General features: G+C 47.4%; 1 protein-coding gene across 2 annotated transcripts; it reads right to left on the bottom strand.

The window, feature by feature from the left end:
• Positions 1-10,003: 10,003 nt before the first annotated feature.
• On the bottom strand, positions 10,004-13,866 carry LOC129036961 (cyclin-Q-like). 2 transcript variants are annotated; one of them, XM_054488698.2, is made up of 3 exons: positions 13,141-13,866; positions 11,136-12,634; positions 10,004-11,036 (listed from the first exon to the last, which is right to left on the bottom strand). In XM_054488698.2, exons 2-3 carry the CDS (start codon positions 11,751-11,753, stop codon positions 11,007-11,009), a joined length of 648 nt encoding a protein of 215 aa, XP_054344673.1. In that variant the 5' UTR covers positions 11,754-12,634; positions 13,141-13,866; the 3' UTR covers positions 10,004-11,006. The 2 variants fall into 2 exon arrangements, with proteins under 2 accessions (XP_054344673.1, XP_054344672.1); XM_054488697.2 differs by having other exon boundaries at positions 10,004-12,634.
• Between the last annotated feature and the right edge of the window lie 1,604 nt (positions 13,867-15,470).

Consider the following 15,470-nt stretch of genomic DNA (forward strand, 5'->3'; position numbering starts at 1 on the left):
AACTTTCCCTTCACTATACTTCAGCTCCTGCTGGCAGGTGGTGTACACAGGGCACCTTCCTGTGCAGACAGTCCATGTTCCTGTTCATTCACTCATCCATTTATTCCAAAACACATTTCTTGAGCACCTGCTATGTTCTAGGCCTGGGCTGGTGCTGGGAGAAACAGCAGTGAACAAGACCGCCAAGGTCCCTGCCCTACAAGTGCCTACAGGGCTGTCAGGGAGACAACACTAAGCCACAGTCACCCTTTAACAGAAGCTGGAGCAGTGCCTGGGGCATCGTGTGCTCAGGGAATGCAGGCAGCATGGGACAACCATGGCTGAGGGTGCTATTAACCAAGTAATGAGTGCCCAGACAGAGCAACGTAGGCCACAGGAGGTAATGCAGTCGATAAGACCCTCTGAGCAGGGGGAGAAGCCAGTCTCAGAAAAGGGAGTGGACAGGGGTGGGAATGTGTTGGGTGTGAGTGTGCATGTGTGTGACTGCATGTGAGTGTGTATGGGAATGGGTATTGTGTGAGCAAATATATTTGAGTGTGAATATTACGTGTGTGGGTGCGTGAGTGTGTGTGATTGCTTGTGAGCGTGTGCGTGTGTTTGTTAGTGTTCAGGAATGTGCGGGTGGGTGTGAGCATGCGTGAGCGTGAGCATGTGTGAGTGCACGTATTTGAGCGCGCATGTGAGCGTGTGAGAGTGCACGTATTTGAGCGCGCATGTGAGCGTGTGTGAGTGCACGTATTTGAGCACGCATGCGAGCGTGTGTGAGTGCACGTATTTGAGCGCGTATGTGAGCGTGTGTGAGTGCACGTATTTGAGCGCGTATGTGAGCGTGTGTGAGTGCACGTATTTGAGCGCGTATGTGAGCGTGTGAGAGTGCACGTATTTGAGCGCGTATGTGAGCGTGTGTGTGCATGTATTTGAGCGTGTATGTGAGCATGTGTGGTGTGCGTTTGTTGGGTGGAGGGGTTAGAGTTCCAGGCAGAGGGAAAGGTGCAAATGCACTGCAGAGAGAATAAGCTCAGTTTCTCGAAGAAATGAAAGAAAACCCACGTGTTGTTTGCAGTGGTCAGTGGAAGGGACACTATGCCATAGTGATACACAGTGAGGGCTCGCCATGTGCCTGACCCTGTGCTTACTACAGTAACTCATCTGGCTCTCTCCACAACCTGATGAGCTATATTCCGTTACTAATCAATTTTACAAGTGAAGAACCTGAGACACTGAGAAGTTAAATAACGCCCAAGGTCACAGACATCGGAAGCAACACCACTAGAATTTCAACCTCAGGCCTTGCTCTTAACCACTCTGCCAGAGACCCAGACTAGCTGGGCCTATGGAGGACACAGAAAGAGTTGGGCTTTATCCTGGATAAGATGGAAAGCCACTGGAAGGTTCTAAGCAGAAATATGACTTCATGTATTAGAATTAGGTTCATTTCCAATAAAAGCCCAGCATCACAGTAGCTTAAACAACACAGAAAGATAAAAATATAGTTTTCTCACACACACAAAAAGTCCATCACATTTAAGAGAATGAGAAGACAAGCCTCAGGCTGGGAGAAAATATTTGCAAAAGATATATCTGATAAAGAGCTGTCATCCAAAATACACATAGAGCTCTTAAAATTCAACAGTATGGAAACAACCCACTTTAAAAATGAATAAAACATACCTTAGATACCTTACAAAGAAGATACACAAATGGCAAGTGAGCCTGTGAAAAAATGCTCGGCATCATGTGTCATCAGAGAAATTCAAATTAAAGCAACAATGAGACACCACTACACACCTAGTTAAATGGCCAAAATCCAAAACTCGGATGCCATCGAATGCTGGAGAAGATATGGGGCAATAGGAAGTCTCATCCAGGGCTGGTGAAAATGAAAAATGCTACAGTCACTTTGGAAGACAGTTTGACAGCTTCTTACAAAACTAAACAAACTCTTGCCATGCAACCCAGCAATTGCACTCCTTGGCATTTACCTAAATGAATTGAAAATATTTCCACACAAAAACCTGCACGTGGATGTTTATAGCATCCAAACTCACAATTGCCAAAATTTGGAAGCAAGCATGATGTCCTTGAGTAGGTAAGTGAATAAACTGTAATACATCCAGAGAATGAAATATTATTCTGTGTTAAAAAGAAATGAGCTACCAAAGCCATAGAAGAGACATGGATGAATCTCAAATGCATATTACTAAGTGAAAGACATCGATGTGAAAAGGCTACATACCATATGACATTCTGAAAAATGCAAAACTACGGAGACAGTGAAAAGATCAGTGGTTGCCAGGAGTTATGGGGAGGGAGGGCTGAATAGGCAGAGTACAGAGGGTTTTGAAGGCAGTGAAACTCCTCTGTATGATACTGCAATTGGGGATACCTATCACTATACATTTGTCCAAACCCACAGAAAGTCCAATACCAAGGGCAAATCCTAATGTAAACTATGGACTTTGGGTGATACTGATGTGTCAGTGTCGTTAACCGACTGTAACAAATGCACCACTCACTCTGGTGGGGAATGTTGACAGTGGAGAAGTCTATGTGTATGTGAGGACAGGGAGTATATGCAAAATCTCCGTACCTTCTGCTCAATTTTGCCATGAGCCTAAAACTGCTCTAAGAAATGGAGTCCATTGAAAAAAATTTTTTTAAAAGAGCCAATGATGCACACAAAAACATGGATTAATCTCAAAAAGCATGCTAATTGAAATAGACACAATAAAGGAATACTAAATAATTCCATCCATAGAAAATTCTAGAAGTCACAACTTTAATCTATAGTGACAGAACGCATCATGCTAGTTGGCTAAGGTGGGGAGATTACGGACTGATTAGGAAGGAGCACAAAGGAATTTTTGACAATGGATATGTTCCATATCTTGAATGTATTGGTAGGTATAATACACTCTGCAAACATTTGTTGAAATTTAAAAATATATAAAACTGTGTAAATCTGTCAGAATCTATTAAATTGTAAGCTTAAGTGAGACATATTTATTAAAATAAATATTATCTCAATGAAGTTAGAAAAAGGAAAACTTTAAAAAGTGCACCAGAGCTAATGATAGTGCTCTGCTCCATGAAGTCCTTGTCAGACATATGAAGGGTCTGAGATTTATTTTCTCCTACTTGCAGACTAACAACTAAGCTTACCACAATTGCACAGATGCCAGCAGAAAACACAGGACTCTTAGGTCAGAGACAAAGGACTTTATTACTCACAACACAGTAGGCAGCGAAACCATTGTCTTTGCTCTGGTTTACTTGCCCCCTAAGTTCCATGGGGCTGGAGCAGGAGGCCCAGGTGGATGCTGTGCACACAGGGCTCATGTCAGAGCTGAGATATACTGAGCTTAGGAAACTCCTAATCTTATAAGCATAAGAGGCTGCTAACAAACCTGGTCAACATTTGACCTGGAGAAAGGCATTATCTTTATAATCCTGGTCAGGAAATAAATCTGTCCTCTGCTCCAGAGTGAGACACTATTCCTGCTCCCCCAGGCTATTTGCCATACAAACATCCTTGAAAAGATGGTTCCATGCAAAAGGTGTCACAAGATTGCCCCTCAACAGTCCTAAGGGAAGGAGACTCCTTCTGTCTTTCTGCTCTGCCGTCATTCCCAACATCACTTCATGGTTAAAAATGGCTGCCTCAGCTCCAGCCATCACTCTGTATTCCAGACCATGGAAGGACAAAACAGGGAAGAAATGAACCAGCCCTCTCTTTAAGGACACTCCCTGGAAGTTGCACACACATTAGGTTTGACATTCAAATAGCTATGCCTGGCTGCAAGAGAGGCTGGGGAATGTGAGACATATACCTGGCTAAAAGCCTATTACTAAGGAAGACTAGAGCCTGGGGAAAAACCAGCCTTTCTGCTCTACATAGTCAGCGTCACAGTGGTCTGTAAATCTCTATGTAGTCAGCATCACAATGGTCTGTAAGTGGTCTATCAAGTGCTGAGGACACAGGACACATGAACCTTTATTCCAGGAGTCCTTGGGGGAGCTTCTCATTTAGTAGCCATCCTTGGTACTTCCTACTTTCCCCAACCTTAAAGGGGATGTTAGGCCCCTGAGTGAGGGTGGGATTCACCCTTGTCTTGCCTGGTACAGTGGAAGGCCCTGCCAGGCTTGGGTCTTGGACCACACACTGTGTTAAACCTGAGCTGTGGGTAAGTCCTCTCCTTCTCCAGGCCTCAGCTACTTACTCCAGGTGACATGGTGTATTAGTTTGTTTTGCATTGCTATAAAGGGATACCCAAAACTGGGTAATTTATAAAGAAAAGAGGTTTATTTGGCTCACAGCTCTGCAGGCTGTGCAGGCAGCATGGTGCCAGCATCTGCGCAGCTTCTGGTGAGGCCTCTGGAAGCTTCTAGTCATGGTGGAAGGTAAAGGAAGGAGCCTGTGTATCAAATGCTGAAAGGGTGCAAGAGGGAGAGGGAGGAAGGGCCAGGCTCTTTTAAATAGCCAGATCTCAGCAGGTGCGGTGGCTCATACCTATAATCCCAGCACTTAAGGAGGCCGAGGCAGGCAGATCACTTGAGGTCAGGAGTTCAAGACCAGCCTGGCCAACATGGTGAAATCCCGTCTGTACTAAATATACAAAAATTAGCCTGGCGTGGTGGCAGGTGCCTATAATCCCAGCTACTCGAGAGGCTGAGGCAGGAGAATTGCTTGAACCCAAGAGGCGGAGGTTGCAGTGAGCCGAGATCATGCCACTGCACTCCAGCCTGGGCAATAGAGTGAGACTCCATCTTAAAAAATATATAAATAAATAAATAAACAGCCAGATCACACGTGAACTCGTAGTCAGCACTCACTTGGCTGGGCACAGTGGCTCATGCCTGTAATCCCAGCCCTTTGGGAGGCCGAGGCACGCGGATCACTTGAGGTCAGGAGTTCAAGACCAGCTTGGCTAACATGGTGAAACCCCGTCTCTACTAAAAATACAAAAATTAGCCTGATGTGGTGGTGGGTGCCTGTAATCCCAGCTACTCAGCAGGCTGGGGCAGGAGAATCACTTGAACCCAGTAGGCAGAGGTTGCAGTGAGCCGAGATCAAGCCACTGCACTCTCCAGCCTGGGTGACAGAGCGAGACTCTGTCTCAAAAAAAAAAAAAAAAAAAAAGAACTCACTCATTACCCCGAGGACAGCACCAAGCCATTCATGAGGGATGAACCCACCCCCATGGCCCAAACACCTCCCACTAGTCCCCACCTCCAATACTGGAGGTCACATTTCAAGGTGAGATTTGGAGGGGACAAAACATCCAAACTCTATCAACAGTTTGCTAAATGTGGCAATAATAATAAGCCCACCAAGCAGGCTAGATGGATGTATTAAATCAGTCACATATGTAAAGCAAATACTGGCTGAGACTCTGTCTCAAAATAAAAAATAAAGCAGATAAGTAGGAATCTGAAGCCCAGAGAGGTGATGTAACTTGCTGAGAGTCACACAGCAAGGAAATGCTACACTTGGGGCTAGAACACAAAGCTGCTGCCTGAAGTCTTTGGCTATGGCTCAAAAGGTGTTAAGTCATTGATGATGATAAGGATATGACGAAGCAGAGTGGCCAGTGAAACCTACAACAGACCCTTCCTCTGGCTCATGATGAAGGGAGAACAGCCTAAACTGCTCATCTGATGATGACATTGAGGGAAGCTGGGGCCAGCGGCCAGGCTAGTGCTTTCCAGTCCTTCTTCCTGGCTGGTCATTTCCTTGGCTTCAGAGCAGCACGGTGCCCACACTCTGAAACACCCACCGCAGGGGACACGGGGCTCTGATCCTTTTTGAGTAAAATAGCAGGATAAGGGCAGGGACCCTCATGAGGGCTCTTGGGAATTCAGTTCTAGGGAAGAAGGTTGGGCCTGGAACAAGTCCTGGGGCCTTTATTCCTCTTATAAAATCTATGGAACAGCAATAAATTGGCATCAGGTCATCCCTCAACACTTGAGATGGGAGTCCTTCCTGTGCTCTGTGCTCAGCCTTCTAGGGCTCAAGGGTCACCTCTTCCAGGAAGCCTTCCTGTATTGTTCTCTCCTCTGCCAACTCCTCCCTGCATTTCTCCAACCCCTTGCTCTGCCTGCACCTCGCCTACAGCCCCCAGATCACTGTGCCAAAATCATGGGCCAATGCATCAGTCTCCACCACTTGCCAGGAGAGCCTGGGGTCAGAAACCGTGTCTCCCCCATCCCTGTGCATCCAGCCTCCCATGCAGGGCCCGGCACTACTAAGAGGTCAGTATGGTTGGTTCCCTGACTGAACTGTGGGCGGGAGCTAGAGCATGTGTCTCCACCAGAACTGTCTTCCAAAGCCTCCCTAGCAACACCCACAGCAGGACCCCAAACCCTGCCACTGCCTTGAGGCTTTTCCAGGCTGGTCATATCCTAGAAGGAGGTCCCTTGCCCAAAAAGTGTTCCTTCATGTATTCAACCATTCACTTCCTCAACAATGTGCCTAGCCCTGCAGTGGGGGCTGGGGACACAGAAATGAAAAAGGCACGATCTTGCCCTCAGGTGGCTCACAGTCAGGTGAGGGAGGCCAAGACCCTCTCCTCTGCCTCCCTCCATCCTTGCCTGTCTTCCTTCTTCCTTTCCGTATGTATTTATTGGGCAGGAGACACACAACTACACAGTGACAAGTGCCAGGAAGGTGGCTGTTGAGAGCTCTGTGGGAGTCCCGAGAAGAATCCCCAGCGGTCACTAGAGGCCTTGGCGAAAGAGATTTCCAGGAGACTCAGCATGGATGTCAAATCTTCCTATTGGAGGAGAAGCTGTGAGTCATAAGCCCCAAGCAGCCCTGCAGATTTCCCCATGAATCACTCACTGCCCTCTTCTCTTCGTTGGAGGCACACGCCATGGGGAATTCTCCTTTGGACGGGAGGGAGGAAATATGGGGGAAGTGGTAGGAGGACAGGGCTCAGAGTGGAGTCCCCGAAGTAGATTTTCCCGTTATCTTTCTAGACCCAAAACCCTGACCCCAGAAGCTGAGCCCCAGGATGGCCCCGGTCTTGAATACCCAGGACCCTCGTGTGGCTTCCTGCTTACAAAGTGCTCTCACACACTTTATTTCATCTGCACACCACTGTGTGTTATGGGAAGGTCTCCAAGGGAAACTGCTTCATGAGGAAGGGAAAGAGGCTGGTCGAGCAGCAAAGAATCACTTCCCCCTAGCTTGGGCCCAGGACCCACCCAGGAGGGAAGGGAATCGTCCGCAGCCTGCAAAGATCTTTCACTTATCCATCACATTCATTGAGCACTTCCCTGCACGCCAGGCACTGTTCTAAGGGCAGGATGGCCAAGGTCCAGGCAGAAAGAAGAGCATGGGGCCCAGTGCAGGAGTGAACGTTGCCAGTGCTAGATAAAGCAATGAGGCCAGGCTGGCTAGAAGAGATGAATGAGGGAGAAGAGTGGCAAAGATGCGGTCAGAGAAGTGCAGCAAGATAGTATGAGGTCTTGTAGCCTTTGTTGGGATGTGTCTTTTAGCCTGAGTGAGATGGGAGCCACGAGAGGGTTTGAATAGAGGAGAAAAATTATCTGATATGCTAAAAGTTTCCCCTCTGGATTTTTAAAAGCCTGACTCCCTTCTAGTCATGGCAGAGCATGGAATTCAGAACAATTCTACTGGTGAGGACAAGGTAAGTTGGACAAAATATTAACATATTTTCATTTAAAGGCATTATGACACTAAAAGGCAGTGAGGAGCTTTGGGACCAAGACCTGGGAAAAGAAAAGTCAGAGAGATGAGCTGGGCGCAGTAGCTCACACCTGTAATCCCAGCACATTGGGAGGCCAAGGCAGGTGGATCACCTGAGTTCAGGAGTTCAAAACCAGCCTGACTAACATGGAGAAACCCTGTCTGTACTAAAAATACAAAATTAGCCGGGCGCGGTGGTGCATGCCTGTAGTCCTAGCTACTCGGGAGGCTGAAACAGGAGAATGGCTTGCACCCAGGAGGTGGAGGTTGCAGTGAGCTGAGATCACGCCATTGCACTGTAGCCTGGGCAACAAGAGTGAAATTGTGCCTCAAGATAAAGAAAGAAAGAAAGAAAGAAAGAAAGAAAGAAAGAGAGAGAAAGAGAAAGAAAGAAAGAAAGAAAGAAGGAAGGAAGGAAGGAAGGAAAGAAAGAAAGAAAGAAAGAAAAAGAAAGGGCAAGCAAGCAGGGAGGGAGGGAGGAAAGGTAAGGAAGGAAAGAAGGAAGGAAGGTTGGTCAGAGGGATGAACAGAGCCCTTGGGGCCTCTTTTCCCCAAAGGGTATCTGCCAATTCTGAAATAAAAGGACCAAAGGCTAAGAAGTTGAGTGGAACTTTTAAAAGACTCATGGTTCTAATGGGATGAAAGTTAAAGCTCAGGGCACACCAAGGGAGATCCTGGCACACCCCTATGCTTTTGGGAGTATTACCCAAAAAAAAAAAAAAATCCAGGCTGGTGGGTCTGGTAGATCCACCAAGCTTTTAGTTGAAACTCCAAAGGGATGCACCCTTGGACTAAGAATGAACCAGTCATAACAGGATCTAAAGCCCAGCTTCAAGTCATCTCAACCCATCTCAATCTCTGCTTGGATTAAGGTGATGTGGGGTTCCTAACACCCCTAGACACCTCCTATAAATGGAAAATAACATTATCTTAAGCTTCAAATGATCTCTAAAATTTTTCATATACAATGCCTGACAACCAAAAATATGAGAAAATGAAACATAATCAAAAATCAAGAGAAAAAATAGGCAACAGAAATAAACACAAGGATCCAGATAGTTATTGGTTACACACATTAATTCTGTTTAATATGCTAAAGTATATAAATGGAGAAATAAGAACTGAGAATTATCCAAGGCAAATGAAAGGCATTAAACCACAGATTCAAAAACCCCATGAATCACAAGCAATATAAACAGGAAAAAAAAACTATAGGCATATTATAAATAAAACTGCTAAAAATCAAAAACAAAGAGAAATTCCTGAAGCAGAAAAAAAAGACAGATCACCCTCAGAGGGACAACAAGGCAGTTAGCTGACTTCTCAGCAGACGTAACAAGTCAGAAGACAATGGATTGTATCTTCAAAGTGATTAAATAAGGTCAAAACTTGAATTCTTTACCCAGGAAAAATTATTCAATAATGAGGCCGGGCACGGTGGCTCACGCCTGTAATCCCAACACTTTAGGAGGCCGAGGCAGGTAGATCACCTGAGGTCAGGAGTTCGAGACCACCCTGGCCAACATGGTGAAACCCTGTCTCTACTAAAAATACAAAAATTAGCCAGGCAGGGTGGCAGACACCTGTAATCCCAGCTACTCAGGAGGCTGAGGCAGGAGAATCGCTTGAACCCAGTGGGGTGGAGGTTGCAGTGAGCCAAGATCACACCACTGCACTCCAGCCTGGGTGACAGAGCGAGACTCCATCTAAAAAAAAAAAAAAAATTCTTCAGTATTGAAGATAAAAACATTTGTAGGGAATTAGAAACTAGAATTTATTCTCAGAAGCTAATGCCCTAAACACAACACTAAAAGGAAGCTTTGCCTGCTGGTTGAGAATAGACATAGAGGGGCTGTGCTGAGGCAAGAAAGCCAGCTTGGAGGCTGCAGTACGTAGGCAAGATATAATGGTGGCTGGACCGGAGAGGTAGGTTTGGTCTCAAACTCCTGGCATCAAGTGATCCTCCTGCCACGGCCTCCTAAAGTGCTAGGGTTATAGGCATGAGTCACCATGCCTAGCTCAGAGAAGTAGTTTTGGAAATGATGAGAAGTGATACGTTTGGGAAATGGATGTGTTTGAAAGTGGACCTGTCTCAATTTGCCATTGAATTAAATATAGGTTAGGAGGGAAAGGGAGGAGTCAAGGGTGTCTCCAAAGTTTTTGACCTGAACTAATGGAAAAATGAAGTTGCTATTAACAAAGGTGGGAAGACTGCAGAAGGAGCTGGTTTTGGGTGACTCAAAAGTTTGTTTTTCGAATTGCCAAATTTGGGAGTCTATTTGACAAACAAATGGAAATGTCAAGGAAGCTAATGGTTATTCAAGTCTGCAGTTAGGGGACAGGTCTAGGCTAAAGATATGAGTTTGTTTCCTTTTTTTAAATTTCCCTTATAATGATGAAGATAATGACAATGATGGTTAAAATAGCTAACATTTATTGTTTACTATGTGTCAGGTACTGTGCAAAACATTTTATATATACTATTTCATTTCATCTTGACAGCTACCATGTGAAGCAAATACTTTTTTTTTTTTGAGATGGAGTTTCACTCTTGTTGCCCAGGCTGGAGTGTAATGGCGCAATCTCGGCTCACTGCAACCTCCGCCTCCCAGGTTTAGGCGTTTCTCCTGCCTCAGCCTCCCAAGTAGCTGGGATTACAGGCATGAGCCACCATGCCTGGCTAATTTTGTATTTTTGGTAGAGACAGGGTTTCACCATGTTGGTCGGGCTGGTCTCGAACTCCTGACCTCAAGTGATCCGCCTGCCTCAGCCTCCAGAAGTGCTGAGATTAACAGGTGTGAGCCACCGCACCTGGCCATGAAGCAAATACTTTAACTCCCTTTTTATTTTATTTTTTTTGACTTGCATCACTTTTTATTACACAAAATAGATTTCAGCCGTGTTGCACATTCATTCTCGCTATAGATCTGGCTTTTAAAAAATCCCTAGGGATTCAGTCTCATCGATTTCATGATTTTCCTTTCATTGATGTCATGCCTCTATTGTAGTCAGAGCCCTCTCAAAGGACAAAAGCAGATGTGGCTGCCTTGGGTCAGCTGCGCACAGTGCACTCCCGGCCTGCCGGCTGGAGGCGCGGCTCCCATCCACCTGGACCGCGACTGCTAGGGACTGTCAAAGCGGCAACATGCCATCGCCTTCTCCAGCCCTTCTCCAGCAGCACAACCAGTCCTCCCAGCTGGTCCTTTGGGGACCAGCCGTCATGGCGACGTGGTGGCAATGTCCCCAGGCAGCCGACCATCCTGGGCTTCTCTTTGGGCAGGCCTGGGCCAGGACCTTAGGGGATCTCTGTGTCCATGGTGTAAATCTGAATGAGATCAGACACAATATTATCAATGATCGGCTTGGTAAGGTCGTCACCAAACACCTGCCCCCACGGCTTCTCAGCCTCAACCTCGGCGGGCACCTCAACTCCGTAGACCTGCAGGGCCAGGTAGAGCACCGCCACCGCGATGTGCTGGGCCTGGAAGCGGAGGCACAGACCCCCGTGGTAGCTGTCCCGCAGCAGGGCCCAGGCAGTGACGGCAACCGGGGTCCGCTGCCAGCTGTGGCGGTTCAGCCAGTTCTTGAGGGAAACCAGGTAGTGGAGCAGGTGCTTGTGTGGATGCTGGAAGGAGACCTGGAAGCGCAGAGCTCTCAGCATGAGAAGCTCACACTGCACAATGCTGTCCCGGAGCTTCCAGAAGCGGGAGTCCAATTCCAGGGGCTCACCGCTTGGGTTAAAGTACCTGTTGGACACACTGATGATGTCACGAGTCCGCAGGTGCTGCTCTTCCACTTTGCCGGCCAAGTAAATGGAAGACACAGCAATCAGGTAAGGATCATAGGCGTCCAGGTTGGTATCGCAAAAGAACTTATGGTAAATGGTGCAAGCAGTGGCAATGGGAATGGACCTCATCCCTAGCTTGACACCTGCCTCCATGATGAAACTCACCACTCGGAAGTGCACCCTGGCTTCGGGCGCCGGCTGCCTCTCGGGGCCCCGCGCTGCAGGACCCCCTCCACCGCCCTCCGGGGCTTCCATGAGGCCCCGCGGCCCCGGCGGAAGGAGAGGCGGCCCGGCGCGCAGAGGCCGGCAGAGAGGAGGGTGCTCGCCGCTCCTCCGCCCCGCCCCGCAGGGCCCGCATCCGAGGGTCTAACTCCCTTTTTAGAGATGTCAAAACTGAGGGTTTGAGAGGAGAAATAATCCACTCAAAGTCATACAGACACTAGTTGGACCAGGTATTTGGAACAGAATCTCAAAATTTCCTTTGGTGGTATGATTTTCACATCTACTGAGTGTTTTACAAACCATGGGTACTTAAAATATGTTTATTGAATGAGTGAATGATTGGTGTCGATCTTGGTGAAACTTTTAAATCCCATCTTTGCAGTGTGCTCCACTGCAGAGGACTGTGCAGGCTGGCAGGGAAGGAGGGCCCAGGGGTCAGAGGTATGCAGTGCCCCCACAGGCCCTTGTAGGGGAACCCATCCCTGCAAGAACCAGTCACATCTCCATAACACCAACCGACCTTCTGAAGGTCCAGGATCCCTCACTGCCTCTTCTCAGAAAGTGTCTATTTCCTCCCCACTTTGTCTCCCTGAACCAGCCTTCAGGAACCCTGGGGATTCCAGGACCCTCCCAAGTTTGGGTATGGAAGGGACTTAGCACTGGCAGATGGGTGGGAGAGGAGAATAGATGAGGTTCACTGCAGGTTCTTCTTACACATGAGGGAACTGAGGCCCCGAAAGGGGAAGCAGCTTGCCCCAGGTTAGTGGAGCAGGGCTAGATGGGCTCAGAACAGAGGCCACTTCTCCAAAGCTCTGATGGCCCAGAGAAAAGCATTGTCTGATGCAGGCCCAGGATGTCACTTTGGCGAGGCAGCCCACTTTTGTTTTCGTTTGCGACACTCAGGAGGGGCGCTCCTGCTTGAGGGACAGAATGGAGAGCAGCTGAGTCACAAGAGAATGATATTACTGGGCCATATTACAGATTGGGAAAACTGAGGTTAAAGAGTTTGATAGCAGGCCGGGCGCCGTGGCTCATGCCTGTAATCCTAGTACTTTGGGAGGCCCAGGCGGGTGGATCACAAGGTCAGGAGATTGAGACCATCCTGGCCAACCTGGTGAAACCCTGTCTCTACTAAAAATACAAAAATTAGCTGGGCTTGGTGGCGTGTGCCTGTAATCCCAGCTACTCAGGAGGCTGAGTCAGGAGAATTGCTTGAACCAGGGAGTCGGAGGTTGCAGTGAGCTGAGATTGCGCCACTGCACTCCAGCCTAGCAGGAGAGCAAGACTCCATCTCAAAAAAAAAAAAAAAAAAAGAGAGTTTGATAGCTTACACACCACTAACAGGTGGCAGAGTCAGGACTTGAACACAGGTCTAGCCAACTCCAAATCACACGCTGTATCCACTAGTCCACAAACATACCTCTCAAACCTCAGGTCTTTGCTGCTCTCCTGGCCTTGGAGCCCTCTTTCCAGTTCACCTCTCAAATGGGCCACTGGGTTATATCATTCAGGTCTTAGTTTATCCTGCCTTCATAGCCTTCATCCTTATCTTATTTTGTGATTATCTTATTTCTATAACCCCCCCCATATATACTGCCATGAGATGGCAAGTGACAAAGTAAAATTACTTTTGCTGTTTAGCGAAAATAGCAAAAGTAATTTTAGCTACTTATAAGTAGGAATTTTGTCTTGCACCTAAGTATCCCCTGAGACTATACTTATCAATATTTGTTGAACACATGAATGAGTGAATGAATGAATGAGTGAATGAATGAATGAATGAATGAGTGAATGAATGTGTGGGCCTTCTGCCTAGCTTTAAAAGCTACAGTCAAGGAAAAGGTGGCTATGAGCTTATCTTCCTCGGCAGAGCACAGTTTTGTCCACTGTGGCGCTAGCAGAGAGCACACCCTTTGTTCTCCACAGGGTGGAAGACACCTCCTCGGCGGGCAGAGGGGAGCAGGGCTGCTGGTCTGCACCTACAGGCTGTTCTCAAACAGGCTCACCCCGCAGAGCTCTGGAAAAGAGGTGAGCAGCCCTCCCACCTGCTCTCCAGAAAGCAACCTGCAGAGAAAAACAGCCCGAGATGACCTGGATCCACCCGGGGGGCGCGGGGCGGGGCCGCAGCGGCATTGTTTGCCTCTGTGTATGGCAACCAGAAACCACCGCAGCCAGCACTTCTCAGAGGCACCCCGCCCCCCTTTATTTTAATCTCCTAAACTGATTTGTCAGCAGCAGGAAGTGACATGACAGCTTTCCTCACAAAAGGGAAACTCCTCCGCGTTACCATGGGGATAGAGGCCACTGTAGGATCACAGATTTATATAATCTTAAAGGTGTACACACAATGATGTCATCCTCTGACGGGCCAAGGGAGGGAGGGAAAGGGACGCCAGAGGCTGCAAGTCCAAAGCAAATTAGCTACGATTTGCAAAATTCCAAGGAAAGGAGAGGATGCGGTGGAGATGTAGGAGGGGGAGTGTTAGAGGTATTATAATGAAATAATGGGTGCCTGGAAACCACAGAAAAGCATAAAGTATGCATTGATGCATTTTCTACATCCCAGAATTAGAGAGATGGGAAGAACAGTACTCAGATCCAGTGCAAATTGGTCATTTTACGGGGTGGGAAAACTGAGCCAGGAGAACTGCCAGAAGCCATTAGGACAGAGACAAGGGGACGGAAACTTTCTCCATGGCCCACTGTGTGCCAGGCACTTTACATTCATCAGCCCATGTCTTTCTCACAAGCGAGCCTCAGTTTTGTCCTCTGTAAAATGGGTATTGCTGTTAAAGGTTACTTAACCTTAGCAGTACCTGGTACACAGTGCTCACTCTAAAACTGGCAACCATCATTGCCACATTATCAGTATTAAAAGTCTTATTTCAATCTCTTCCTGGGAAAAAAACACATTAATAGACTTTAAGTATCTTTCATCACAAGGTATTAATTTTTTCCCAAGGAAAGCAGTCTGAGGCCAAATATGAGATTTTCCGGAGGGTCTGAACACAGTGACTCCGGTACATGGGGATCGGGGGTTATCATCCCTGGCTCTCAGGGCTGGCATGAGGCAGAGTGGCTTGAGCCGGGAGAAGTGAGTGACTTGTTTTCACTGGCGGCTCCCTTAGGCAGCCGCTGTATTTTTCCACTGCGTGGATCACACTGGAGATTAATTTTGGTTCAGCCAGTGCCTGCCAAGCAGAAAGTGAAGGCCCTAGCCCACGGGGAAGTCAGCCATGGCATCTGTCACAGACTCAATGTCGCTGGTACATTTCCACGGAGAGAGATATTTACAATAGTAAATTTCTAGGCTTTGATAAAAACACTGGGTACGATTTGTTTTGATAGGCATGAACATACTTGTAATCCGAAACCCAGCTGAGGAAATGAGCTTGCCAGCCCAGGGTAAGTTCTTAGAACTTAGAACACACGGATCTTTCAGACCCTGGGAGTCAAGTGGCAGACAGTGAGCCAGAGGGGCAAAGTCAAGGACACTTACTCTGTGTAAAGACCTTGAACAACAGGACAGGAGCAGAACCATAGCACAGGGTGCTCCTGGATAAGGCGAATGGGATATTTCCTTTTCTGCTTCCCATAGCACTTTGCCCAGAAACAAAGAGTGGGGTGGGGAGCTAAGGGGCCAGTAATCCAAGAGCTTCGCTGTTTCTTAACACAACATTATAGACTGGATTATGTATTGGTAGCAATTACATCTCTTCTGTTTTTTGCCTGCTTGGCAAAGGAGTACAA

This window comes from Pongo pygmaeus, chromosome 4, assembly GCF_028885625.2.
Source record: "Pongo pygmaeus isolate AG05252 chromosome 4, NHGRI_mPonPyg2-v2.0_pri, whole genome shotgun sequence".
In the NCBI taxonomy this organism is placed as follows: domain Eukaryota; kingdom Metazoa; phylum Chordata; class Mammalia; order Primates; family Hominidae; genus Pongo; species Pongo pygmaeus.

What these genes read in the sequence shown, in the direction of transcription:
- LOC129036961 (XM_054488697.2), bottom strand. Translation starts at nt 11,753, where the DNA reads ATGGAAGCCCCGGAGGGCGGTGGAGGGGGTCCTGCAGCGCGGGGCCCC.